Below are 24,700 nucleotides of genomic sequence, written 5' to 3' on the forward strand. Positions count from 1 at the left end.
CTCACCCTACTCACTCCACCCCTTTTCTCTCCCCCTCACTTTCACCAGGCTGGGATAGGGAGTTGGGGTGCAGGCTCTGCTTTTGGGCCAAGGAGTTTGGAGTGTGGTAGGGGCTCCGGGCTTAGCTCAGGGTTGGAGTCCAGAAGGGGTTTCAGGATGCAAGCTCTAGGAAGGAGTTTGGGTGCAGGGGGACTCACATCTGGGGCAGGAGGTTGGGTGCAGGAGGAGGTTCAGGGCTGGGACAAGGGTTCAGGGTACAAGCTCTGGCTGGGCTCTGTTTAACTGAGATGGCTTCTGGGTGGTGGAGCAGTGGAGTTAAAGCAGGCTTACTCCTTCCCTGGTCTTGTACCACTCCTGAAAGTAGCTGGCATGCACAGCAGTGGCTCCATGGCGCCATGTGCTGCCGCTCGCCTACAGGCACTGATCCCACAGCTTCTACTGGCCACGGTTCCCCCTTATTGATCAATGGGAGTGATGTCTCCCGGCAAGGACAGCATGTGGAGACATCCAGGAGCAGCAGTTACCACAGGGATAATTACTCCAGCCATGACAGGTTAAGCATTTTAGAACTCAGTACTCAAAGAATTACATTTAAGCATAAAGAGAAATGAAAATTATGAAATGCACAAACCAGTCAAAACCCAAAAGTAACCCACTCTGCAAGCAGTTTAAAAGAAGTAACAACAACCCCCCTCATATGTGTTGTGTCAGGAGATGAGAGGGAAGGACAGTGTGTGTTTGTGAGTATGACAGACACACACACACTGTGTGACAGTGACAGAGATATTTGCATTGCCAAGCTTCCTCCATCCCCTTCTCTCTGTGCGGAGATAGGGTATAGGAGTGGGGGGAGGAGGGACACTCACATCAGCACCCCCCCCCTTTTCACCAGGTGTACCGGTAGTTCGGAATAGGAAGCCTAGTTCGAATTACCTAGTTCGAGCGCTGCACGGGGTTCGAACCAGCGGGGTTTTAAAAATGGCGGCTCCCCGCTTATGCAAATGAAGCCCGGGAAATTCAAATCCCGGGCTTCATTTGCAAGTGCGGTATGCCTTCATTACCCCGCTAGTTCGAACTAGCGGGGTAGTGTAGACATACCCTATCATACTACATATAGCATGTTTTTAAAATATATGTGGTAGGTGGGTTCTTTTTGTTCCCCCTTCTTCCACATGGGATCATCTATACACATGGCTTTTATTGGCTTTAATTTTAGAAATGGCCTCATGGACCCAGTACCCATTTGCAACAGTCAGGCCACTACCTTAAACAATATTTTTTAGTTTTTTCCTTCCACTCCTAGCACAGTTTTCCTCACTTAGTTTCTTAGTTTTCATCTTATTCTTGCCACTGGTTTGTGGTCTAAATCATATCAGTGGATCAAATAGCAGCAGGAATTAGAACGATAGGAACATCAGCTCTTTGTGACATCGTTTATCACCTTCATTTCTTATCTTGTGGTCAGTTGTATTGAATTTACTGCCAAACATTTTGAAGTTTTGGAGTGAAAGAAGAGAATGACACCTTGAAATATTTTTAAAAGAATTTGATGAGGTGTTAGGTGTTTTAGATACATCTGTCCCTAACGTTTCCTTGCTGATTTTTGTTGTTTCACAATCACATTTCTTTGCTTCTGACTTCCTGTGTTAAAAGTCCACACAAACAGGAGAAGCATATTGTACAAGGAAATCAAGAAACTGACTACATATGAAAACCTGTCACAGGCAAAAAGAATACAAATGAAAGAATATAGAAATATTTTCCCTGAAATCCATGTTGTTTCAGTGTTAGCCTCCTCTCGTCCTTTCTGCAATGAATCATCCAGGTGGCCCCTTCACACCACTGAGGAGGCCCGTTATGTAATTGGGGCTATTGATGTTTCTTCTAGTAATATAGCAAGTAAATCTTATAGACAGAAGCATTTTTAAAAGTTGAATTTCTCCGTTGGAAATCTGGATGGTAGATACAAAACAGAATCTCACTCATAATTTTCCAAGCACTGTGATAAGCATAAACTAGAACTCACGACCAGAGAGTGGGAGCAAGCCATTGATCTCTTTTGCTCCTTGGTTTCTTTGGAGCCTTATTAAAGTTATTTGTAGCCTTCCAGGCTGCCTTGTTACACCACTGTTTTGACTCTCCAAAACATTGCAGCCCTCAACTCAGCCTATCCCCCCCATGTCAGGCCTCATACTGTGGTGTCCTCATAGAGGGACTCTTCTGCCTGGAAAGATCTTTTATGCCAGCCACTTCATCCCTACTGATGAGTATCTCCCTGTATAATTCCACCATTCACTGAAGCAAATTTCATATATGGTAACTGTATTTGGTTTACAATGCAAATTCATGGCTACAAATCCTGACGATGAACCCACATATTTAAAAGGAATAGGTTCCAGGGGCACTCATGAACTAGACTGCAATCCTCATGTTATGCTGTTTAACTTAAGAATTATGTTTAATTCCAGTTTTGAAACAAAATTATGTCAGATATTTTCTGATCTCAATGCTACCTACCGTACAATACAAGGCCATTTACAGTCTGAAAATTTCAAGGTATGTGTATTATTCTTAATATGAATATTGAGAATGTGAATTAATAATATACTTCTGCACAAGAGAATATGTTTATAACATGTTGATAACTCTTCCCCCCCCCCAACTTCCAGAAACTTCCAAATTAAGGGTAGTATCTTTTTGAATTTAGTTCCATTTCTGTTTCTTTTATCAGAGATAATTGCTTTGAATTTGTGTTCAAAGTGTGTCCTTATACAGATGTTACTTTTAAAAAACATTAAAGGAAAAACAGTTTTTCTCCTAGAAGTTTTTTGTGTAAAGGTAGTGATCAGTGTAAATGGGGAAAAAAACCAACAGCTAATTAATGAATTAGTGAATTATATACTCGTGGTATTGGGAAAGAAATGTAGCATTTGAGAATGAATTTGTTGTGGTATGATCACTTTAGTTTTATGTTAGACCATATCCCCTTCTGTGAAAGAAATCTTAATGTTAAAAGAAATTGCTGAGCACAAAATACACAGTTTTATTTTCATCCTTTTTGTTTATTAGTGGTTGATAATTAGACTTTATAAATCCTTAACAGAGAATGATCATTTGCTACTTTTTTAAAGTAAATTTATTTCTAATTTATATGTTCAGAAAACATACAGTATTTGTTTTACTGTTGAAAATTGATTATATTCTACATGCATGTTTTAAAACTTTATAGTTTTATAGTGCTATGCTATCAATTTCTGATAATTTAAAAATACCTCTTATTACAAAGAGCTAGCATTTTTCTGTTTTTAGCAACGGGTAATGACATGCTTCAGAGCATGGGAAGATTGGGCGATTTATCCGGAACCTTTTTTGATCAAACTGCAGAATATTTTCCTGGGGCTTGTAAATATTATAGAAGAAAAAGAAACAGAGGTAAGTGCTTCACTTAACTAAAACTAAACCTTGCTAATGATGCAAATGTGGTGGAAGCAACCAGAAAAGCCAGCAAGGATTATTTTGGCATCCCTGATTGGATAAGTGTCGCTGTTGTTTGACAGGTTTGAAATTTATGTATTTTTATAAACTTGAGGCAGCTATTGGCTCCTCAGGTGCAGCTAAGAGAATTTCTTTTCATTTGTACCTTGGAAGATAAATGTGACAGTTTCTTTCAGATATGGATGTCACTACCATAATTCATGTTTTTGTCACTTTCATACTAGATTACTGTATTGCAGTATATCATGGAGTTACATCCTGAGACTGTTTGGAAACTGAAACTAGTGCAGTATGTGACAGGCCATTTACTTAGTACTCTAAGTACCTTGTAGAGCTGACTTGTGAATTCCCAGGTGGAATTTAAGATGTTGGTATTAACCTTTTAAAGACTCTCTCTTCCTCTGCCATAGTGTAATAGTTGGAATTAGTGGCACTTCCAACTCAAGTAGTATCTCAGTTTAAAAGAGGTAAACTATTGGCATGTTGAGGAACAGGATGTCTTCTGTGGCTTGCGTACCCCAAGCTTGGTCTATCAGAGCCAAGAATTGCTTTTGTTTTTTAACAGGAGAGGACGTCTGAAGGATGTTTGTGTGTGGTGCTTGGATGTATAATTACAGTACAGCTCACTGTATACTCCTAGTTGTTAGACCACCTGGAGCATGGGATGGGTGCTTACTGACTGAAGGAATTGTTCACATATCTGAAGTCAGATGCACAGCTATGTGTCCTTCAGTGAATTAATTCATTTGGCTCATTTGTACCAAAGCTGCTGTTAACGTATAAGTTTCATCCTCTTTCTTTTAGATATGGATATTGCAGAATTCTAAGTAAGCTTCCTGCTTGCCACTTCTGTATGAGATAAATTTAGCCACTTCTATTGAAATTGCACAGCAGTTGTACTTACAAAGGAGCAAATATCAGTTTAGATTAATGCACTAAGGTATATGCTACCAGGAATGCTTTGTTGCTTTCTATTTAAGATGTTTGAACTACACAAAAATATAAGTAAATGTTACCTGAAATGAATTAGAAACATTAAAAAGTAAACAATATAGAACATTCACTGGGCAGCCACTAGCTGAAGGAATTTAATTATTTACAAAAATATATTTGCCTTCAGGAAATTCCAGATGATCTTGATGGAGCTCCCATTGAGGAAGAGCTTGATGGCGCACCACTGGAAGATGTTGATGGAATTCCTATTGATACTGCTCCAATGGATGATCTTGATGGAATCCCTATTAAATCACTTGATGATGATCTGGATGGTGTACCTTGTAAGTTCAACTTGTAATTTGGAATCCTAGGTTTCCTGCTATAATGTACTTAATGCTGATATAGGAGCTTGACTTAAAAAAAGTTAATGGCCTGGTGTCTGCTTTGTAAACTTGAATTTCAGAATGAAATAAACCTAAAAATTGAGCAACAACAAAGAATAAGACAGAGTATTTAACAAATAGATTGTTGATGTGATGACTGTTTTTAATTTTATGATGTAAACAAGAATTAATTTATAGTTTGTTGCTTTTAGATTGTAATCTTTTGATGCAGGGTCCATGACTCTCAAGTGTTTATGCAATGCCTACCCTGGTGGGCTCCCAATACTGATAGTTTTGGGTGTTAATGATATAAATCAGGGCTACTCATCTTTGGAAGCCCCAGGGGCCATAATGATACTCTCAGCACATGGCGAGGGCTGCAACTTAAGTGTGGTTGCATATACATGAAAATATATGTGCCAATATATGCAAATAACTTCTTTCACACTGACAGGCACGAATACAAAGATTAAGGTAAGACTACGCAACATGTAGGCCCCATTTTAAGTCAGTTCTGGCTGATATTAATAAAATGCAATATTTACCCGATTTCTACCCATATGACAGCACTTTTAATGAGCATTGACAGTACAGGAATTTAACTACTAAAACACATATCAACAGAAGACGGTTATATTGACTACTTTTTTGTTTTGGCTTCACAATTTTAACACATCAAATAAAAACTGCCAATGCGCTACTGGAATTTACTGGAGTATAAGTACGATCAATGTGAAGATTGTGTCTGCAAACTTTTCACCAGTTGTTTCACATCAGTCTTGTATTCTGTTGTAGCAGCACAGAGACAGTTTGTCAGATGTCTGTCAGTAAGAGAGGTTCACAGTTTTGACTTGATGATCCCCATTTGAGGAAAATGAACTTTCACAGACATATGTAGACCCAAAGCAATTTAGCACTTTTTTGGCACATTTCAGTAATACATGTCTTCCTGTACGTAGATCATCCAAAATGTTTCAGTGTCTTTTTCCTTATGCCTACCTTTTAGAATACTATTGTTTTGCAGTTCTATCATCTTTTCTTCAAATGTGGCCCTCTCAACACCAAATCTCACTGCTGAAGGTGAGACTGCCTCTACCTCAACTGAAAATGGATTTTCAGAAAATCAAAGAACTGTCTTCAGGGATTTGACATCTAGAAAATGAGAAGAAAGTTCAGTTTTCAGCTCTGAGATGTACTCCATAAAAAAAAAAATGCATGTTCACTCAGCTGTGTCACTTGTGAGTTGAGGATGAGAAAGTGAGTTGTCTTTCTCACAAAGCTGATCTGCAAAAAGTGCCAGTTTTGTTTCAAATGCAGAAACATCACACTTCAGAGAAGGCAGTTTTTTTTCTTTGCCTTGAAGTTTAAGATTGAGTGCATTTAAGAGGCATGTCATATCAGTGAGAAAAGACACGTTTAGCAGGAATTTCTCTTTGTCTAAACATGACAGTAAATCCTGGCGATCCTTTGTCTCCAAAAACACTCGTACACCAGGCAGTAGATCCATAAACCGATCTAACTCTTTGTCTCGACTCAGCCATCTAACTTCTGCAAGCTTTGCCAAGTCACCATACTGTGTTTTGTACTTCTCAACTAATACTCAAAATTGTCTGTTTCAAAGCATTTGCAACAATGAAGTTGACGATTTTTGTTACACTATCCATTGTGCTCATGAGAAATCTTCTCATCACTTTATTCCATAACTGTTCATGATGCTGAATGCAATGGTTTGAAAAGAAATCAGGAAACTGGATTTTTCTTCAGCAAAGAAATTAGTCCCTTCTCTTTTCCAGCCATGGAGGGGCGCCATCAGTTATTACTGAAGTAAGCTTCTTCAAATCAATGCATTTTCCTGGTCCTTCAAAAAATGCCATCAGCTCAGAATAAACATCCTCTCCCCTAGTTTGACCTGTCAAAGGTAGCAGAGTAAGCATTTCTTCGACATACTTTTTGCCATTGAAAAAACGCACCCAGATTATGAGGTCAGATATGTCTGAATGATCAGTAGATTCATCCATTGCCACACTGATATACTCAGTGCTTTTAAGTATCAAAGGGGTAGCCGTGTTAGTCTATAAGGTGCTACAGGACTCCTCGTCACTTTTGCAGATTCAGACTAACAGATTTATTGGAGCATTAGCTTTCGAGGGCAAAGACCCACTTCGTCAGACATGCGTCTTTGCCCATGAAAGCTTATGCTCCAATAAATCTGTTAGTCTATAAGGTGCCACAGGACTCCTCGTCAGTGCTTTCAATGTCTCTTAGAAATTTAGAAAACAGATCACCTGAAACACTTTTAATTCGTCTTACTACAGTTGAATCAGACACTTGCAGTTTTGATATTTGTTTAACTATATCCTCTTTGTTTTTAAATTATGCAAAAACTGAGTCGCTACAATCCTGCATAAACCCAAACTGCATTGTGGACCGCAAACAAACGGGCCACAGGCCACGTGTGGCCTGTGGGCCGTGTGTTGAGAGTAGTCCTGATATAAGTAATAAACAAGATGGCACAAGACACTTAAATATTTTATTACTCTGCAAGTGCCCTAATAAAATTCAGAGTTTAAGATCTACTGAGAGATCCTTGGACAATAAGTTTCTTAAAATTTTTCCTCAACAGTGGATACTTCTGAAGAGTCTAAAAAGAATGAGCCCATATTCAAAGTTGCCCCTTCAAAATGGGAAGCCGTGGATGAATCGGAATTGGAAGCTCAGGGTTAGTTTAAAAAAAAATGTTTAAAACTGAAGCACTTTTGTAAGTAAATTGGAAGCTTAATGTTTTACTTAGTTATTTGACTGCTTTTTATGAACATGTAAGTAAGCTATCTAAAACTGCTAAAGCAATTTAAATTCTCTGTTAAGTAAATTAAGCTTTGTTTTGCATCTGTTTTTCGCATTTTAGTAACATGTAAACTTTAAAAAATCTTCCAGTGCATAACAAATATGTACTACTGATTACTCATTCTCAAATGTTTATTCTGAGAATAAATTTTTTTAAAAACATCCAGAGTTCCATTTTCACAAGTAATACATATACTTGGGCTTCTAAGTCTCATTAATTGTTATTGAGACTTAGTCTTATAAGTGCCTATCATAAATGGGACTTTTAAACTTCTAAAAGTTACTCAGGTGATACCTAAGTGTGGTGCATGTTGCCATTAAATAAATTGGAAATATATTTTACTATTCTCATAAAATGAAGGTTTGAGTAAAGATGTAATTCATTTCCATGAAGAGGGGATATTTGTAGCAAACTCTGGTTGCAACAGTTTTACATTTTGAATTTTATAATATTTACATATGACGTCCAAATTTCAGATGAAATAATTTTATTTATTTTTATAATCTTATTTTTTCTTCTAGCTGTTACAACTTCTAAATGGGAGTTGTTTGACCAGCATGAAGAATCAGAAGAGGAAGAAAATCAAAAGTAAGGCTCTAGATGTTTCTAGTTTACCTATGTAAGCTTCTTTCTGAATGATAGGAGGTGCTCTATTGAAGTCTACGGGAAAACTCCTCCTGGGGAAGTTGTTATATCCACTAATATTTCAAAGAGTTTTGTGCCTTCTCATACTTTCACAAGATGTACCCACCTTTGTCCAATGCTTTCATTACTCCTTTTGAAGGATTTAGACAAAGTAACTCGTATTAGATAGTTTATGGAATATTTTATAATTAAGGATAGGATTCTGTCACAGATGGACTTTCTAGTACCCCCTGTGACTACTTAGGGTGCAACTCTGGGCTCTTTGCATCGTAACATCGTATCAATTGTGAGGCATTGTGAGATGGTTCCTGAAAGCCAATAATAGTAGATATAATAAATACATTGTCTACGCTGACACTGTGTTGACTTAATTAAATCAATTGTGACTCCCTGTTGCTTACAGAGGTGGAGTTACCAAACCAAGGACACACTAACACAGAGGCAGGGAAAATATGGCCTATGAGCTGGATCCAGCCCTCGAAGCTGCCAGATCTGGCCAATAGGAGTCTCTGCCAGGCTCCCTTGCCTGCCTTGCCCCTGCATGCTGCTCAAGCAACTCTCTGAATGCTGAGAGCCTGGGAGAGGGAGGAGAGGCTTCATTTGCTGCCCCTGCCCCCAGAACAATCCTGCAGCTCAAACTGGCTGGTTTCTGGCCAATAAGACCTGCCTTTTTGCAGGACAGGCAGAGCGTGAAATACTTCTCCCCACTCCGGGCTCACAGCATTCAGAGCCACATATGGCCCCTGCAGTTGGCGCATGAAAGGCAGGGACCCTGGCCGAGGAACCAGCTGGGCTGCTTGCCAGGAGCTGCCCAGGTAAGCACCTCCCAGCCAGGGTCTGTCTCCGGTGTCTCAGCCCCTCTTCCCCCACCCTTTGCCCACCTCCTACAACCCTACCCCATGTAATCCAAACCGTCCACATCCTTGCTTCTGCACCCATATCTTCTCAAAGACCCTGCACCCCCTTCTACACTCCTCCAGGTCAGAATCTTTTCCTGCACCCATACCCTCTCCTGAACTCTGCACCATCTCTTGCACTCCAGTCTCCTGCCCTAGGTGATTAGTCTCTCCCAGATCCCCCCGCACTCCACTCCCTTACCCAACCTCCATCCCAAACTCTGCACCTTCTCCATTAATATCATGGAAGAGTGCAGCCCTTGACTATTTACCAAATTCTTGGAGTGGCCCCTCATCAAAAATTATTGCCCACTCCTACTAACAGCAGCAGGAGTCAAATTCAAGTGAAGGCAAATCCATTGCTATGTTGATGCAGTACTGTTGATCAGGCCAAAGTGTATGTCTCTCTAGTAGTGGTTACATAGTTGTCAACAATATGTAGCTGTTTGTTTCCCCTAATAGGGAGGAAGATAACTCAAGACACATATGGTCACTTTTTAATTAAAAACATAAGTTTGTGTTCACAAACCATTTCCATTATCATTGGGCTCGCTTAGCACCTATCATCTCAGCTTGTTTTCAGTATATTTTTCTAAGAATATATTTTTTTATCAAATGCATGAGACCACTTAAGACATAGTTCTACATTGTCAGGGCAATTGGATGCATACAGTGATCTGTTAGTTCTTTTCTGTGTCTGATATCCTGGATCCTTTGAAAAAGCCATATTGAATATGTATGTTAAAATCCAAATTAAATTTGAAAAGGAGAATATGAAAATGTAGATGTGAGCAAAGTTTTTAGTACTGCATACCTTTCTGTCAATCTTTGCTGCCTTCTAATTTCATCAGTTATTTTCTGTAGTATAGGTTGAACCTTTCTAGTCCTGCACACTCTGCTCTGGCAACATCCGTGGTCTGGATGGTACTTGGATTTTAGTTGTTTATCCACCTTTCATGGCTGTGACCAAGTGTCCCGCGGTCCCATAACCATAACATTTGTTTATAGCCATCAGTCCTGGCTCTGTTCTGTGCTGTTATTTAGCTCTAAATTATCCCTTCATGTCTTCTAAGAAACCAGAAAGCAGTGGAAATGTAGGTAATGGTGCAAAGCATAAGCATGTTTTTATGCTTTATCTACTTATTTCCTTGTGCCAATACAGTAAAATTGTGTGCCAATGCTAAAGCATTGTTATGAAGAGAGCTGATAAGCCTAGACTAGGTGTGTGCTTCTATAGAGCATATCAGTATAGTCGTATATTATTAAGCAGCATTGCAAAAGCTGTTCCATTTAATTGTCTCGATGAAATAAGAATAGAGACCACTCACTACAATATTGAGCTCTCATGGTTTGGCACTGGTCAGATCCTGAGGGCGCCAGACAAGAGAGGTTCAGCCTATAGTATTGTCAATTGAACTTTTTCAAAAAGAAGCTGTATTCAGTAACCCATTAATGTCAGATAGTATGTGTCCAATACTACCTGAGGTTTGTCATGTGACACACCCATAAAGTTAACCCATCTTGAAGGTTCAGCATTAACTTTTGAATCATATGAGCAGGTGGTAGCTTTCTTACATAGATGATTTTTTGGATACTACTAGACCTCATTCAGTGTTATAGTTGTTGGCCAGTCTTTGCTCTTTTGTTCTTTAAGTAGTTTGAGAGAATCAATAATAATGATTACAGCATCTTAGACTACATTATATGTTGAGCTGCAGCATTCTGGTGGCCAGTTTTGGAATATCATTATAGATTCTGATACAGCCTCTCCCCGAGTTACGGACCAAACACTCGATCTGTTCGTAACTCGGACCCCACTGAGTTACATAGCAACCTCGCTGTTCGTAAGCGCGGGTTGTGTTCATAACTCGGGGACTGCCTTTACGACCACTCCATGGAAGCTTTGGTCGTAAATGCTAATGGTCGTAACTCGACTGTTCGCAACTTGCGGAATGGCTGTACTTCTGATGTCTGTTGCCAGGACTTGAATGAAGAAATATGATAAAAGCAATATTTTAATTTTGTAATGGAACTAATTACATTTGAAGAAGCAGAAATTTTGACACTTAGATTGATCTTGTAAATAGTGTTCAGACACCATTACTAGAATAATTATGGACTCAATTTGTATAAATTTTGAAGTACTTCATTGGAATGCATTTAGTGTACAGCGTAAAATAACAAACTTAAATGTAAATGTTTTATATAAAAAAGTATGAAATGGTAGCTGCCTCATGCACCTGGTTAGTGTCTGACACTGTACACCATTAAATTGCAAGTTTAGGTGCATCTGGTAATCAGTTAACTTATTCAGAAATTGGCAAAAGGCCAGACCTAAGACTGCAAGAAGTAGACATTTTGGTAAGCAAGATTTGTAATGTTCAAATTATTGAATCAGGTAGATAACTACATGCCAATAGATTCTGTACTCTTGTCCTTTAAAGTCAGGAAGAAGAAAGTGAAGATGAAGAGGACACTCAGAGTTCAAAATCAGAAGAGCAGCATATGTACTCCAATCCCATCAAAGAAGAAATGCCTGAATCCAAGTCATCAGTCAAGTACTCTGAAATGAGTGAAGAAAAGCGCGCCAAACTCAGAGAGATTGAGGTCAGTGTATAATCTCTCCCTATATATATAAAAACGTTTTTCCTGCTGGACGACAGAATGTTCCTGCCGGGTGACAGAATGACATCATCATGTCATCAGCATCAACAGGTTCTCTCAGCGAAGTGAAAGCAGCCGGGGGGCAGGGGAGGAGGAGGCTAGCGTAGCGAGCAGGGGGCACAGCCCCCTACTAAATAAATAAAAGTAAAATAAATAATAGAATCATAGGATGCTAGAATTGGAACGGACCTTGAGAGATCATCAAGTCCAGCCCTCTGCACTCATGGCAAGACTGAGCACCATCTAGCTTTTGATGTGGGTCACTCCAAGATTTTGATAAGTGGTCAGGGGCTGCACTTTTCTATGGAGGGGGCAAGAGTCTGGGACAGAGCTTGAGTGCAAAAGAGAGCCCAGAGTAGGGGGCTGTGGTGCAGAAGATGATGAGGGGTCTGAGAGGGAGTTTGCGTGAAGGAGGGGGCTGTGACCTGGGGCAGAGGATTGGTGTTCAGGGTCTGTCAGGGATATGGGTGCAGGAGAGGAAAAATGGCTTGGAAAAATGTAGGAGAGGGTACAGGGTCTGGGAGGGAGTTGTGACCTGGGGCAGGGAGTTGGGGAACGGGAATGGCTGAGGTGCCAGAAGTAGACTCTGGCTGGAAGGCACTTATCTAGGTGGCCCTCAACCAGGCTCCCTGCCTGCCACAGCTGCAGGCTTAAATATATGTATTTTAAAGGTGGCTTTTTTAGGATAAATAAGTGGGTGACTAAGTATCAATGTGAACTGTAGACACTGCAGTAAATGTTTAAAAGCACTGAAGAAGTAATATAAATAAAAGCACAAGTCAGTATTGGAACAAGTGAATAAAAGCAGGAGGCATAGGGCATAGTCAGCTGGAAGCGGGCTTAATGATACAATGCTGCTTATATGGAGAAACTGAATAGAGTTAAATTAAGGCTTTAGAAATATGTGAGAAGTAGGTGCTCAGAATATGTTGGGTGGGAAGTTAAGTGTGCAGAGAAAAAAATGAGAAGTTCCTCAAAATAAAAATTCCAAAAGCCACCTGGCTGCTACTGTGACTTGTAATGGAGGTGCTATCACAGCTAAGTATAACATTTGTTGTAGCAGAGCTATTTGGTGGAATGTCACTGGTATATAGACCATCTACATCATAAAATAATCTCTCTTGAAAGTTGAATTAGTTTACCAAAACATTAAATTTGTTTAATAAAATGATACTTTTATCTTGTCTATCACAATCAATTGATTTCAGTGAGGTAGAATTTGGGTTTAAATAAAAAAAAAAAGGCAATTTGTAGGCAGTGTTCTGAGAGAGATTTTAGGTGTAACAAAATCAAGTGTGCAAATAGTTGCATGAGACCGAGGTCAAATGCAGTTTCACTATTTTGATATTGATGCCCTTTCATATGTGACACTTGTACATTTAATGTTGGGAGAACAAAATACAGAGGTAATTCATTTCAACCAAGTTCAGTTTTCAGATAGTTGTCTAAAACCCATGGATGACAAAGTCCAGTGAAGTTGTATTTTAAATGATGGTTATTAATTTTGCAGCTTAAGGTGATGAAATTTCAAGACGAATTGGAGTCTGGAAAAAGACCCAAGAAACCAGGCCAGAGTTTTCAGGAACAGGTTGAACACTATAGAGACAAACTGCTTCAGCGGGTAAGAGATGTTCCTCATGTTCAGTACTAATTCTAGGTTTTAAGTGTAGTGTTGAATTAAGCTAATGTATTAGCAGATGCATTTAGTTTAAATTCCACTGTATTGTTAAATTGTTTCAATTCAAGCACTTTCCTCAGAATGGATATAACTTATTTATTTGTGTCAAAATATATCTCATATTACTTGGCTTACTGTGATTTGGTTCATTGCCATCAGAATGTGGGGACAAGAAAACTCAACAGTTAAAGCTCTATCAGTAAACAATTTTGGGAAGAAGAAAATGCATAGAAAAATAGTTTGTAATAAATCAGTTGAGAAGTTTGAGAGGGTCACTTATGGACCTTCTCGAGTATATAAAACAAGGTAGACTGACTTCAGTGGAAAAAATCTGCAGTTTACACTTAGATTTTCTCCAGGTTTTTTTAATGTTCTGTTGACATTGATAAAAACTTCATTTTGTCAAATGCTTCCAGATAGCGAGAGAGAATGGCATTCAGGAAATGCATTGTTAGTAACTCCTCTAGTTCCTATATACTTCAGTTTATTGTGGCTAGCTCCAACTTGGTGCTTACCCCACAGAATGAATCATTCTACAACATTACCATTGTCATGTCTGTGGCACCTAGAGCTAGATCAGAGGAGCTCTGGAAAGCGGTATATTCCAGAATTTTTAAAGTATATCCAATAACAGTATAAAAATTGAACTTCTCAAACCATGGTATGCAAACACTTTTAATAACAGCCTTAACATGGGAGTTGCTGAGTGGCTTCTTAAGTATTCAAGCAAGCTTGCCTTTGTGTCCTTTACACCAAAACTCTCAATAATATTCAGGTAACTCCCAGTTCTTCTTCGAGTAGTGTCCCCGTGGGTGCTCCACTCTAGGCGAAGGGTCGCCCTGAGCCGCAGATCGGAGCTTTGCAAAGCAGATTCCCCCCTGTTGAGCCACGCATGCTCAGAAGGCGTCTCGAGCCCTTCCCGCCTCTGCAGCGCGCGGCTCAACCCCCTCCCTTTCAGTTCCTCTTCAACCGCCCTCGTCAGCGGACGGAGCGAGCAGGAGTTCCCTTCAGTCTCTCAGACTGTATTTCCATTAGTTAGGTTACCACAGTTTTTCCCCTGTTACTCCAAGTTAGTTTCCCTTGTTTTTTTCTCTTTAAAATAATAACAACAAATTTTTTTATATAAGAACAACGAAACTGACAATAAAATCCCCCCTCGGGGACTAAAACTCGCTTCAGACCAGAGCCCGGTGAACCGGGGCTCTCTCTCTCTTGGCTCCTCAGCTGGAAAAACATATAAACTACATGAAAAGGAAAGGAAAGGACTATAACAACAGTCACAAATAAATAAAACACTGAAAATACCAACAGTTTAAAGAAATAAGAAGCTCCCGAAATATGTCTGCCTCCTCAGGCTTTAAAAAATGTGAGCAGTGCTGCGAGCCTATGCTGGCTTCTGACGGCCATACAAAATGTATTCGGTGCTTGGAGGAAACTCACCTCACAGCTGCACACATTGTGCTTCCCTCACAGCAAGAGCTAGAAAGGACAGAGAGCTCCGCCTGAGGATGATTTTGTTTGAAAAGGCTCTGCAGCCTACAGAGCAGGGGGAACCGCATCATGAAAACCCCCCGCCACCAAAAGCTACAAGGCAGAGAGCCTCACCGTCACGCTGTCTCCCGCCTTCTTCCTCCCCTAAGACCCAGGGAGAGGGGCAAAGAAGTCTGAGGATCCCTGCTAATAAAGCAGAGGGAAAATCCTCGCGTTCAGCACCGGGACCGGTGCAAGCTGCCTCTGAGCCGTCCCGGGAACACGCTGACAACCCGGGGCGGAAAGAAAAGCCGGCGCCGCTTCAAACCGCGGCGCCGCTTCAAACCCTCGGCGCCGCAGCAGAAGAGACCCCATACACAGCCGGCACCGGCTGCAACTGTAAACCAGATCTCTGCACCGGCGCCGGCAGCAGACAGCGAGATGCACCCTCATGAGTCTGCTACAGAGCTCTCTAAGGGTGTGTCTAGACTACCTAGTTTTGTCGACAAAAGTGGACTTTTATCGACAAAACTATACCAGCGTCTACACTACCGCTGAGTTCTGTCGACATAACGTCGACAGAACTCAGCAGTTTTGTCGACGCTGGTATACCTCATTTTACGAGGCATAACACCTTCTGTCGACAGAACTCTGTCGACAGAAGGTGTTATTGCCTGTAACGTTGCATCCAGACTATGGAGTTCTGTCGACAAAGCAGCTTGCTTTGTCGACAGAACTCAATGTGCCTGGATGCTCTTTGTCGATGGAAGTTTTGTCGACAGTATCTGTCGACAAAACTTCCGTCGACAAAACGCGGTAGTCTAGACGTACCCTAAGACAGCGTCTAACACTCACAGCAGGCAGCAGCATTCATGCCTCCCTCCCACTGACTGCTCACCTGGGAGATCCTTTGCAAGGCATTCCCCTCCCAGATCTATGTCTCCAGTGTCCCTGCAAGACGCTCCCTTACCGGATGATGACCGTCATACAACATATTCTTCGCGACAAACGTCGCCAAGGGGGTCTCGCTCCTATTATCATAGGGTTGGACCACAACAAAGCCCATGGCACCCTTATTGGTCTTACCCACCCCCACCTTACCCACCCCAATGGGGGCCCTGGGATCATTGGGATCCATACAGACGCCGGTCCTCAGTCCACTCCACACCATCTCGAAGGGGTCTGCCTCATCCACAGCCCCTACCTCCTGCAACACACACAGAGGAGGAGGAGGAACGAATTTCGGACAATGAATCCGATATTCAATCAATAAACATCACACACCCAGACGACCTAAGTGCCCAACAGGACGATGCAGTTATACCATCAGATACAGTAGCGATTGACGACCTCAAACAGTTTCAAGAACTATTCAAGCGAGTAGCAACGAGTCAGCATGTCTCCCTACAAGAAGTGCAAAACAAACAACATCACTTGTTAAAGAACCTGCATCCTACATTGCATAGTAAGATTGCCCTGCCAATTGACGAGGCAATCATGGAAACATCTGAGGATCTGTGGAAGACACCCGCATCCATCCAACCGACTAATAAAAATATTGACAGAAAATACTTCGTTCCACCAAAAGACAATGATTTCCTCTTTACACATCCACAAGCAAACTCCTTAGTGGTTGAATCCGCACAGCAGAGAGCGAAGGTACCACAATACAAGAATGGCAACATGGACAAAGACCATAAAAAGCTAGACTTCTTCGGCAAGAAGATATACTCCTCTTCTACCCTACAACTAAAAATATCAAATTATTCTGCCCTCTTAGCGAATCATGACTTCGATAATTATTCGAAGTTGGGAGAACTGATACCACATCTCCCTGAGTCCAAAAGAGCTATCTTGAAAGCAATAGTCCATGAAGGCCATACGATCGCTCACACTGCTCTCCAAACGGCAATGGACGTCGCTGACACAGCAGCTAGGACTACAGCTACGGCGATAGTCATGCGCAGAACTTCCTGGCTACAGTCATCTGGAGTTCCCCGAGAACTTCAGCCCAAAGTAGAAGACTTACCATTCGATAAGCAAAAATTATTTGCAGCTTCTACAGACGAAATGCTACACAACAGTAAGAACTCGAAAACCACACTTCGCACATTGGGCATGTACACACCGCCTTTCAAACGCAGACGATACACCCCATATAACACGTACAATCGCTACAGATATGGGCAATACAACCGACCACAGAGACCCTATGAAGACACTAGGCCAAGACGACCTCAGAGAAGGCGCCCTAATCAAGGCCACCCACCAACCGCTCAGTCCTCCAAGCAGCAAATTTGAAGAGGTGGTCGAGGGTCTGCAATACCTCCCTCACGATCTAGCAATAACGCAACATGGCCATCTTTTTACCCACTGTTTACGGCCGTTCCTTCCACAATGGGAATCTATAACATCGGACCGCTGGGTTCTAGACATAATTCGAGTAGGCTACACTATTCCATTTACCGCTACCCCACCTACCCTTCCCCCTACCCCGTCCCTTTTCAGGGACCCCTCTCACGAGACTCTACTAAAACAAGAGATTGATCGACTCCTTTCAATCAGAGCCATAGAAAGAGTACCAGTAGAGTTTCATGGGAAAAGATTTTACTCGAACTATTTCTTGATCGAGAAAAAAACGGGGGGCTGGAGGCCCATATTAGACCTCCGCAAACTGAACAGGTTTCTCAGGAAACAACGCTTCAAAATGGTCACACTTACAACAATCATTCCTGCGCTAGATCAAAGGTTCACAGCCCTCGACCTGCAAGATGCGTATTTCCATGTAACTATCCATTCTGCCCATAGACGCTATCTACGCTTTACTCTCGGCCCAGATCATTTCCAATACAATGTTCTCCCCTTCGGCCTCTCGTCAGCTCCAAGGGTATTTTCAAAGGTACTTGCAGTTGTCGCTGCGTACCTCAGACGTCAAAATGTCATCATATTCCCCTACCTAGACGACTGCCTTTTAAAGGGCTCAACTCAGGACGAAACTGCCTCCATGATAAGTACGACCACATCCCTCCTCAATCGTCTAGGCCTTCTACTCAAAACAAATCAACACTGCACCCGGTTCAAGATATAGAGTTCATTGGTGCACGTCTGGACTCAATCACAGCTCGAGCATACCTACCTTGACAACGTTTCATAACTATACAAGAAATTATAAGCGTGATGTTTACAACTCCTACCACTACGGTACTTACTTTTCTCCAACTAATGGGTCACATGGCTTCCACCACCTACGTAGTCCACCACGCTCGTCTGCATTTTCGATGCTTCCAACTCTAGATAGCAAGTGTGTATATACCGTCATGACACTCCCTCAACAAGACGGTGACTATTCCACCAAACGTTCTTGCATCCTTACGATGGTGGACAATACCGAACAACCTCCTGACAGGTGTTCCATTCCAACAAATCGAACCCACTATATAGATTACCACAGATGCTTCCCTCCTTGGCTGGGGAGCACATATGAACGATCAAGGGGTTCAAGGAAGGTGGTCCCCATCCGAGGCATGACTACACATCAACCTCCTCAAACTGCGGGCAGTAAGGAATGCCTGCGCACACTTCGCCTCCAACATTGCCAATCAGACGGTCCGCATCCTAACGGACAACATCTGCACAATGTTCTACATAAACAGGCAAGGCGGAGCCCGCTCCTGCTCCCTCTGTACGGAAGCTATCCGCCTGTGGAACTCATGCATCCGCAACCATGTCACCCTGATAGCATCCTACCTGCCCAGGGTGAACAACACCAGAGCAGATTCACTCAGGTCGCAAACTCAATCTTCAACCAATGGGGATGGCCATCCATAGATCTCTTTGCGTCTACCCAGAACGCCAAATGCCCCCAGTTCTGCTCACGCGCAGGATTTGGCAAACATTCCCTGGGGGATGCCTTTCTAATCAAATGGACAGCCCCCCTACACTATGCCTTCCCCCCCATACCGCTAATCCCAAAAACCCTACGCAAGATCTGCAGAGACGGAGCCCTAGTCATCCTGATAGCCCCGTCGTGGTCCCGCCAAACTTGGTACCCGTACCTGCACAGGCTAGTGGTTCACCCTCCTTACCTGCTACCACACCGTGTAGACCTGATATCTCAGAGCAATGGAACGATACTGCACCCACAGCTCCATACCCTACACCTTCAGGCTTGGCTGCTCTCTGGTTCTCGGAGATAGAAAATCACTGTTCCCAGCAAGTGAAGGACATCCTCCTCCACAGTAGGAGACAGTTCACTCGAAAAACTTACCTGCAAAAATGGACACGATTCTCTCACTGGTGCCAGCGAACCAAAGTAGAACCCCGTGTCGCCCCACTAAATACGATCTTGGACTACATTCTAGACCTTAAAGTGTCAGGACTGTCAATCTCTTCTTTAAGAGTCCATCTTTCTGCAATAGCAGCGTTCCATACCTTCATTGATGGCTTCTCCATATTTTCCCATCCTATCACTAAAAGATTCCTTAAAGGGTTCCACAACGTATACCCACCCTATAAGGCACCACCCCCCTTATGGGACCTAAATCTTGTTCTCCACCACCTCACCAGACCCCCTTTCGAGCCTCTGGCTACCGTATCACTCCCCTTTCTCTTTATGAAAGTCTGCTACTTATTAGCTATCACGTCGGTCAGACGGGTGAGTGAAATTGGGGCATTAATGGCAGAACCCCCCTACACAGTTTTTATGAAGGACAGGGTCATACTTAGACCTCACCCAACATTCCTGCCAAAGGTCTGTACAGAATTCCATGTCAACGAACCGATCGTACTACCTACCTTTTTCCCAAAACCGCATGCATCACAGAAGGACGCCACTCTGCATACTCTGGACATTCGGAGGGGGCTCGCCTTCTTCCTGGAGAGAACGAAACCATTTCGTAAATCCTAAAGGCTTTTTATATCCATCGCTGAGCGTTCTAAAGGAACACCTCTATCATCACAACGAATCTCAAAATGAATCTCGACATGCATAGTCAAGTGTCATACCTTGGGCAATAAGCCACTACAGTGCCCACCAAGAACGCATTCCACTCGAGCCACGGCCACTTCTACAGCCTTTTTGAACAATGTCCCCTTAAGGGATATTTACCGAGAAGCAACGTGGTCTTCAGACCATACCTTTACCAGACATTATGCAATCCTACCACAACTTAAACATGACTCAGCAGTAGCTACAGCGGTGCTCTCTACCACCGCTAAACATTGACTCCGGCTCCCTCCAGCCATATATTGAATACTGCTTTGTAGTCACCTAGAGTGGAGCACCCACGGGGACACTACTCGAAGAAGAAAAGGGAGTTATTCACCTCGTGCAGTAACGAGTGTTCTTCGAGATGTGTGTCCCCGTGGGTGTTCCACGACCCTCCCTTCCTCCCCTCTGCGTGGAGTCTAAATTACTCGGGCGGAGACGAGGAACTGAAAGGGAGGGGGTTGAGCCGCGCGCTGCAGAGGGCGGGAAGGGCTCGAGACGCCTTCTGAGCATGCGTGGCTCAACAGGGGGGGAAACTGCTTTGCAAAGCTCTGATCTGCGGCTCAGGGCGACCCTTCCCCTAGAGTGGAGCACCCACGGGAGGACACATCTCGAAGAACACTCGTTACTACACGAGGTGAGTAACTCCCTTTTCCAAAGGGCCATTCATTTACCCAAGACAGTGGCACCCTAGATCTTCCATCAAAGACAACACTTATAGCCAATCCTATAATAAATTGATTAAAAATGTATTCGCTAAGAAAAGTAATACGTTCTTTACAAAGTTAATATAGGTAAACACACTCACAAATTGGCTTTGGGTTCCAAAAAGTAACGGAAGCTGCAGTCATGGGAAGCTCTGTGAGCATGTTTGCACAACAAGTAAACACCTGTGGCTGGCCTTTGCCAATAGGTTCAGGCTGTGGGGCTGTTTGATTGCATATTTCTGGGCTCAGGATAGAGCCTGAGCTCTGTGACCTTATGAGGAGAGAGGATCCCAGTACTTGGGACTTTAGCTCAAACCCAGAAGTCTGTGTAACCATGAAATAGCCCAAGTCAGCTGGCATGGGCTAGCTACAAGTATCTGGTTGCTGTGTAGATATACCTTACATGCCCGTTAGGGGCTAACCCAGGTCAAACCCTAGGAAACTCTTGCTAATGCTTAAAAGAACTAATACTCTTTTTACCTTACATTTCAAAGCAACATAGAGTGAATGGTCCTTTTTCTAGGGGGTTTTATTCCCTTCCCCCAGAGTTCAAGCTGATGTGATGAGACCTGCTGCACATCGTCTCTTCTTTGGGTGTGTGTGTGGGGTGGGGGAATCAGTCAAATACTCTTTGTTTTTGATTTTTCACAATGGCTCATTGGTTTTAGTGGGCCTTCTTGTTGTGGTCAGGATCTATCACTGCCTGTAAGAAGCTAGCATTTCTACATTAATTAATGCTCCTTTCCTGTTGAATTTACACAACTAGAGAGGTTTACAATGCATAGATCATAGGGTACAGGTGTTATAAGTAGGGATGTAAGCGACTAGTTGACTATCCGATAAGCAAAAGCTTATTGGTAAGTCGCCACATTAGTCAACTAGTCGCTCCCCTAACCCCCCTCGCCTCCCCATGGTGCTGCCTCTACCACAAAGAGACTGCAAAGGGGGAAGAAGAGGGACTGCTGGGGGGTGCTGGCTTAAAAGCTGGTTCCCTCCAGCTCCGTGGCACAGGGCAGCGGCGGTGCTTCCTCTTTGAAATGTACAAGAGCCCCGCTTGTACATTTCAAAAAGGAAGTGCCCACATCTAGCGTGGCGTTTCAGTCTATTTCAAAGGCGGAATGCATGCTAGTCTTTATCGACTAAATGAATAGTCGATGGAAATCCCATCGACTATTTGATTAGTTAATTAATTGATATTTAACATCCCTAGTTATAAGTAAGATTAATACATGCATCATCCTACAAGGACAAACACATTATTATAAATATAATAAAAAGTACTAACACAGAGGTGAGCCAGACTGGCTTCCAGTTATGCATTTGTTAGTGAGGCCAGGGCCTTTACGTGAGGTGGTACCTGGGCTGCCCAGTGTTACTAGTATTGCACGATTGCTTCTGGCATGTCACAGCAAAGCTAGAACTACCCTACAATTTATTGGAAGCTAAACATAAATGTAAGTAATTTTGTGTTGAGTGTTTCTCTGACTTTCTTTGGGGCAGTCAATACCCAAATGTAAGAGTAACTCTCGTAAAAATAGACTTGCAGGTCACTTTTAGGAAAGAGGCCTGTCAGTCCAGAATGGTGATCTATGGAGAAAATGTACACATCTGAGGAATGATGGTAGCTGTTAGTGCTTTGTGTTTGAAACCAGTAACTTCTGTTTTAAATGGAGTTCATATTTAAAGAGTCTTTCTGACTCAGTCTTAGCTATAATCAAAGACAGAAGTGGTGTTTGTCTTGTAGCAAGCATAATGTATGTAGTAAAAGGGAGTAATTTAAAAAAAAATAAAATCACAATCCAGATAATCTTGTCAGATGCTGTGTGTATGTTCTACAATGGCTTTGTCTCAATTGGCATTAATTTAAGTGGTTTGTATACTTTTCATTACATTAAAAATGTGTAAATAAAATGTAAAAAATATAAATTATAAATATCGAATATGGCAATTATAACTGATTATAACACCGGCACCAAAAGAGTTCAGTTTTTGTTTGGCAAATAATAATTTTTGTTGAATTTGCTACAAAAATTAAAAGCTAGCATTTCTACATTAATTAATGCTCCTTTCCTGTTGAATTTATACAACTAGAGAGGTTTACAATGCATAAAACATAGGATACAGGTGTACCTCAGTAGTTCTGCAAAAGTGGTGCATAAATGGCTGATTTGCAGTTAATGCATTAAGATTTGAAATGGTTGCCCTTTTCTGCTTATGTAATTTGCAAAAAATAAGCATTTCAAGGGTAAAGTTGCCTTATATTATGGCAATTGGTTTGAAAAAATAGCGAATGTTTAGCTGTTTAACAGCTTCATTGTTGCTAAATGTTCTAGTCTGCTGTACTATCAAATGTGTCAGTAACCTATTTACAATCCATTGACTTCAGTAAGACGGTAGTTTATAATTGTAATACAGCAGGTTCAGTATAGTGGACTGGCAGTGCAAGCTTAATGCTTTAAGTATAGCTATTTCATATATAAAAGATGTGACAGTAGAAATGATACAGTTGTCCTGGGATTTGCTGTAATGTAGAACATAATCTTTTTGAGATATTTAAGTATTTGTATTAAATGGACTGACTTTTGAGAAACAATTATGCATTCCTAGGCTGCTTTATTAACGGCTATAATTATGGTGCTGCCATGCAGCACTTAGTGTTATCTCAGCATCTAGAGAGCTTCATCCTCCTTTCATGATATACTGTATAGTGGAATTTTCCTAACCATAGAGGGAGTTTTGAAATAACAAAAATGTATACATGATTCTGGAGCCTATATTTTATTTTGTTTTAATACTGCTCAAATGGACTATTTAGTCCTGTTTCATATAATCAGCTTTACGCAGGCAGGAGTTGGAGGGGACATGGGACACACGAGATCCAGCTGGCAAAATTAAACGAGCATGCTTAGCCATCAACTTGTATTGCCTCCCTTTTAATTTTTGTACTGATGCATGTGACAATATACACTGTTAAAGGAAGGAGCCGGGGACTGGCATAGTACTTGATTGCCTTTTTCTATAACAGTGAATAAACAGTCATAAGGTAATTAATAGTTTCACTGCCAAGTCACAGACTGGAATATATATATTTAAATAGTTAGAGATACCCTGTTATTCCTGAAAATTGAAATTTAGAACAGGACGTGTTAAGATGTTGTTTAAATTTTCTATCAGTAAAAGTAAGTTTAAGATTTGTGAGTAACCATTATTTTCTCCTATCCGGAGATTTCAAATGTTGATTCTGTCTCTCTACATTTGTAACACAATAATTGATAAACTTGATACACTTTCTCTGTATCTGAGAACAAATCTTACCTAATCTGAAATTCTCAGTTTTTAATAAATCAGGAAAAAGAAAAAGAGCTGGAAAGAGAGCGAGAGAGAGACAAGAAAGACAAGGAAAAATCTGAATCCAGATTCAAAGACAAGAAGGAAAAAGAAGAATGTACACCAACAAGAAAAGAGAGGTGCAGCTTTTATTCTGTCCCAGAGTACATAAAAATCATTTGTTTAATAGATTTGTAGACAACTTTAGACTTGAAATTAAGTTGTATTTGTGGTTCTTGCCATAAAAAAGTAATTCAGCTATTTGAACTTTAATCTAATTGTTGGACAGTAAACACAGGGTTCTTCTTCAACGTAGGTGTGTGTTCTCTCCACATGCACCGGTGCTGGAAGATTTTCTCTTAGCAGTACCCACAAGGGAGATGAAGTGGCTCTGGTGCCCCAAAGGAATGGGGTGCACATGCCGCGCTATATAGGGCACCTCCAGCCACCTCCTCCGTCAGTTCCTTCTTGCCACCGGATGGAGCATCGAAACCTGCTAGTCTCAGCATTAGCTGTTGCTCAGTTCTATGGTTGGTCTTCATTTTACCTGTAAATATTTCTATTGTTAGTCATGTCTAAACAGAGTAGGACCCGCAGGAACTATGCCTCGGGCCAGGGCCTGCCCTGTTTCCCACTGTTCAAGTTGTATTGCACTTGTAATTGGCCC

General features: G+C 41.7%; 1 protein-coding gene across 1 annotated transcript in view; it reads left to right on the forward strand.

Moving 5' to 3' along the window:
• U2SURP (U2 snRNP associated SURP domain containing) overlaps nucleotides 1-24,700 on the forward strand; it is an 83,978-nt gene that overhangs the window by 50,549 nt on the left and 8,729 nt on the right. Inside the window, exons 18-25 of the mRNA XM_075937664.1 lie at nucleotides 2,469-2,556; nucleotides 3,310-3,432; nucleotides 4,616-4,772; nucleotides 7,438-7,533; nucleotides 8,181-8,247; nucleotides 11,645-11,807; nucleotides 13,375-13,485; nucleotides 24,055-24,173. Of these exons, the coding sequence (XP_075793779.1) occupies nucleotides 2,469-2,556; nucleotides 3,310-3,432; nucleotides 4,616-4,772; nucleotides 7,438-7,533; nucleotides 8,181-8,247; nucleotides 11,645-11,807; nucleotides 13,375-13,485; nucleotides 24,055-24,173 (924 nt within the window). The remainder of the gene's footprint in view (nucleotides 1-2,468; nucleotides 2,557-3,309; nucleotides 3,433-4,615; nucleotides 4,773-7,437; nucleotides 7,534-8,180; nucleotides 8,248-11,644; nucleotides 11,808-13,374; nucleotides 13,486-24,054; nucleotides 24,174-24,700) is intronic.

The sequence above is a fragment of the Pelodiscus sinensis genome, chromosome 10 (genome assembly GCF_049634645.1).
Source record: "Pelodiscus sinensis isolate JC-2024 chromosome 10, ASM4963464v1, whole genome shotgun sequence".
Classification (NCBI taxonomy): Eukaryota; Metazoa; Chordata; order Testudines; family Trionychidae; genus Pelodiscus; species Pelodiscus sinensis.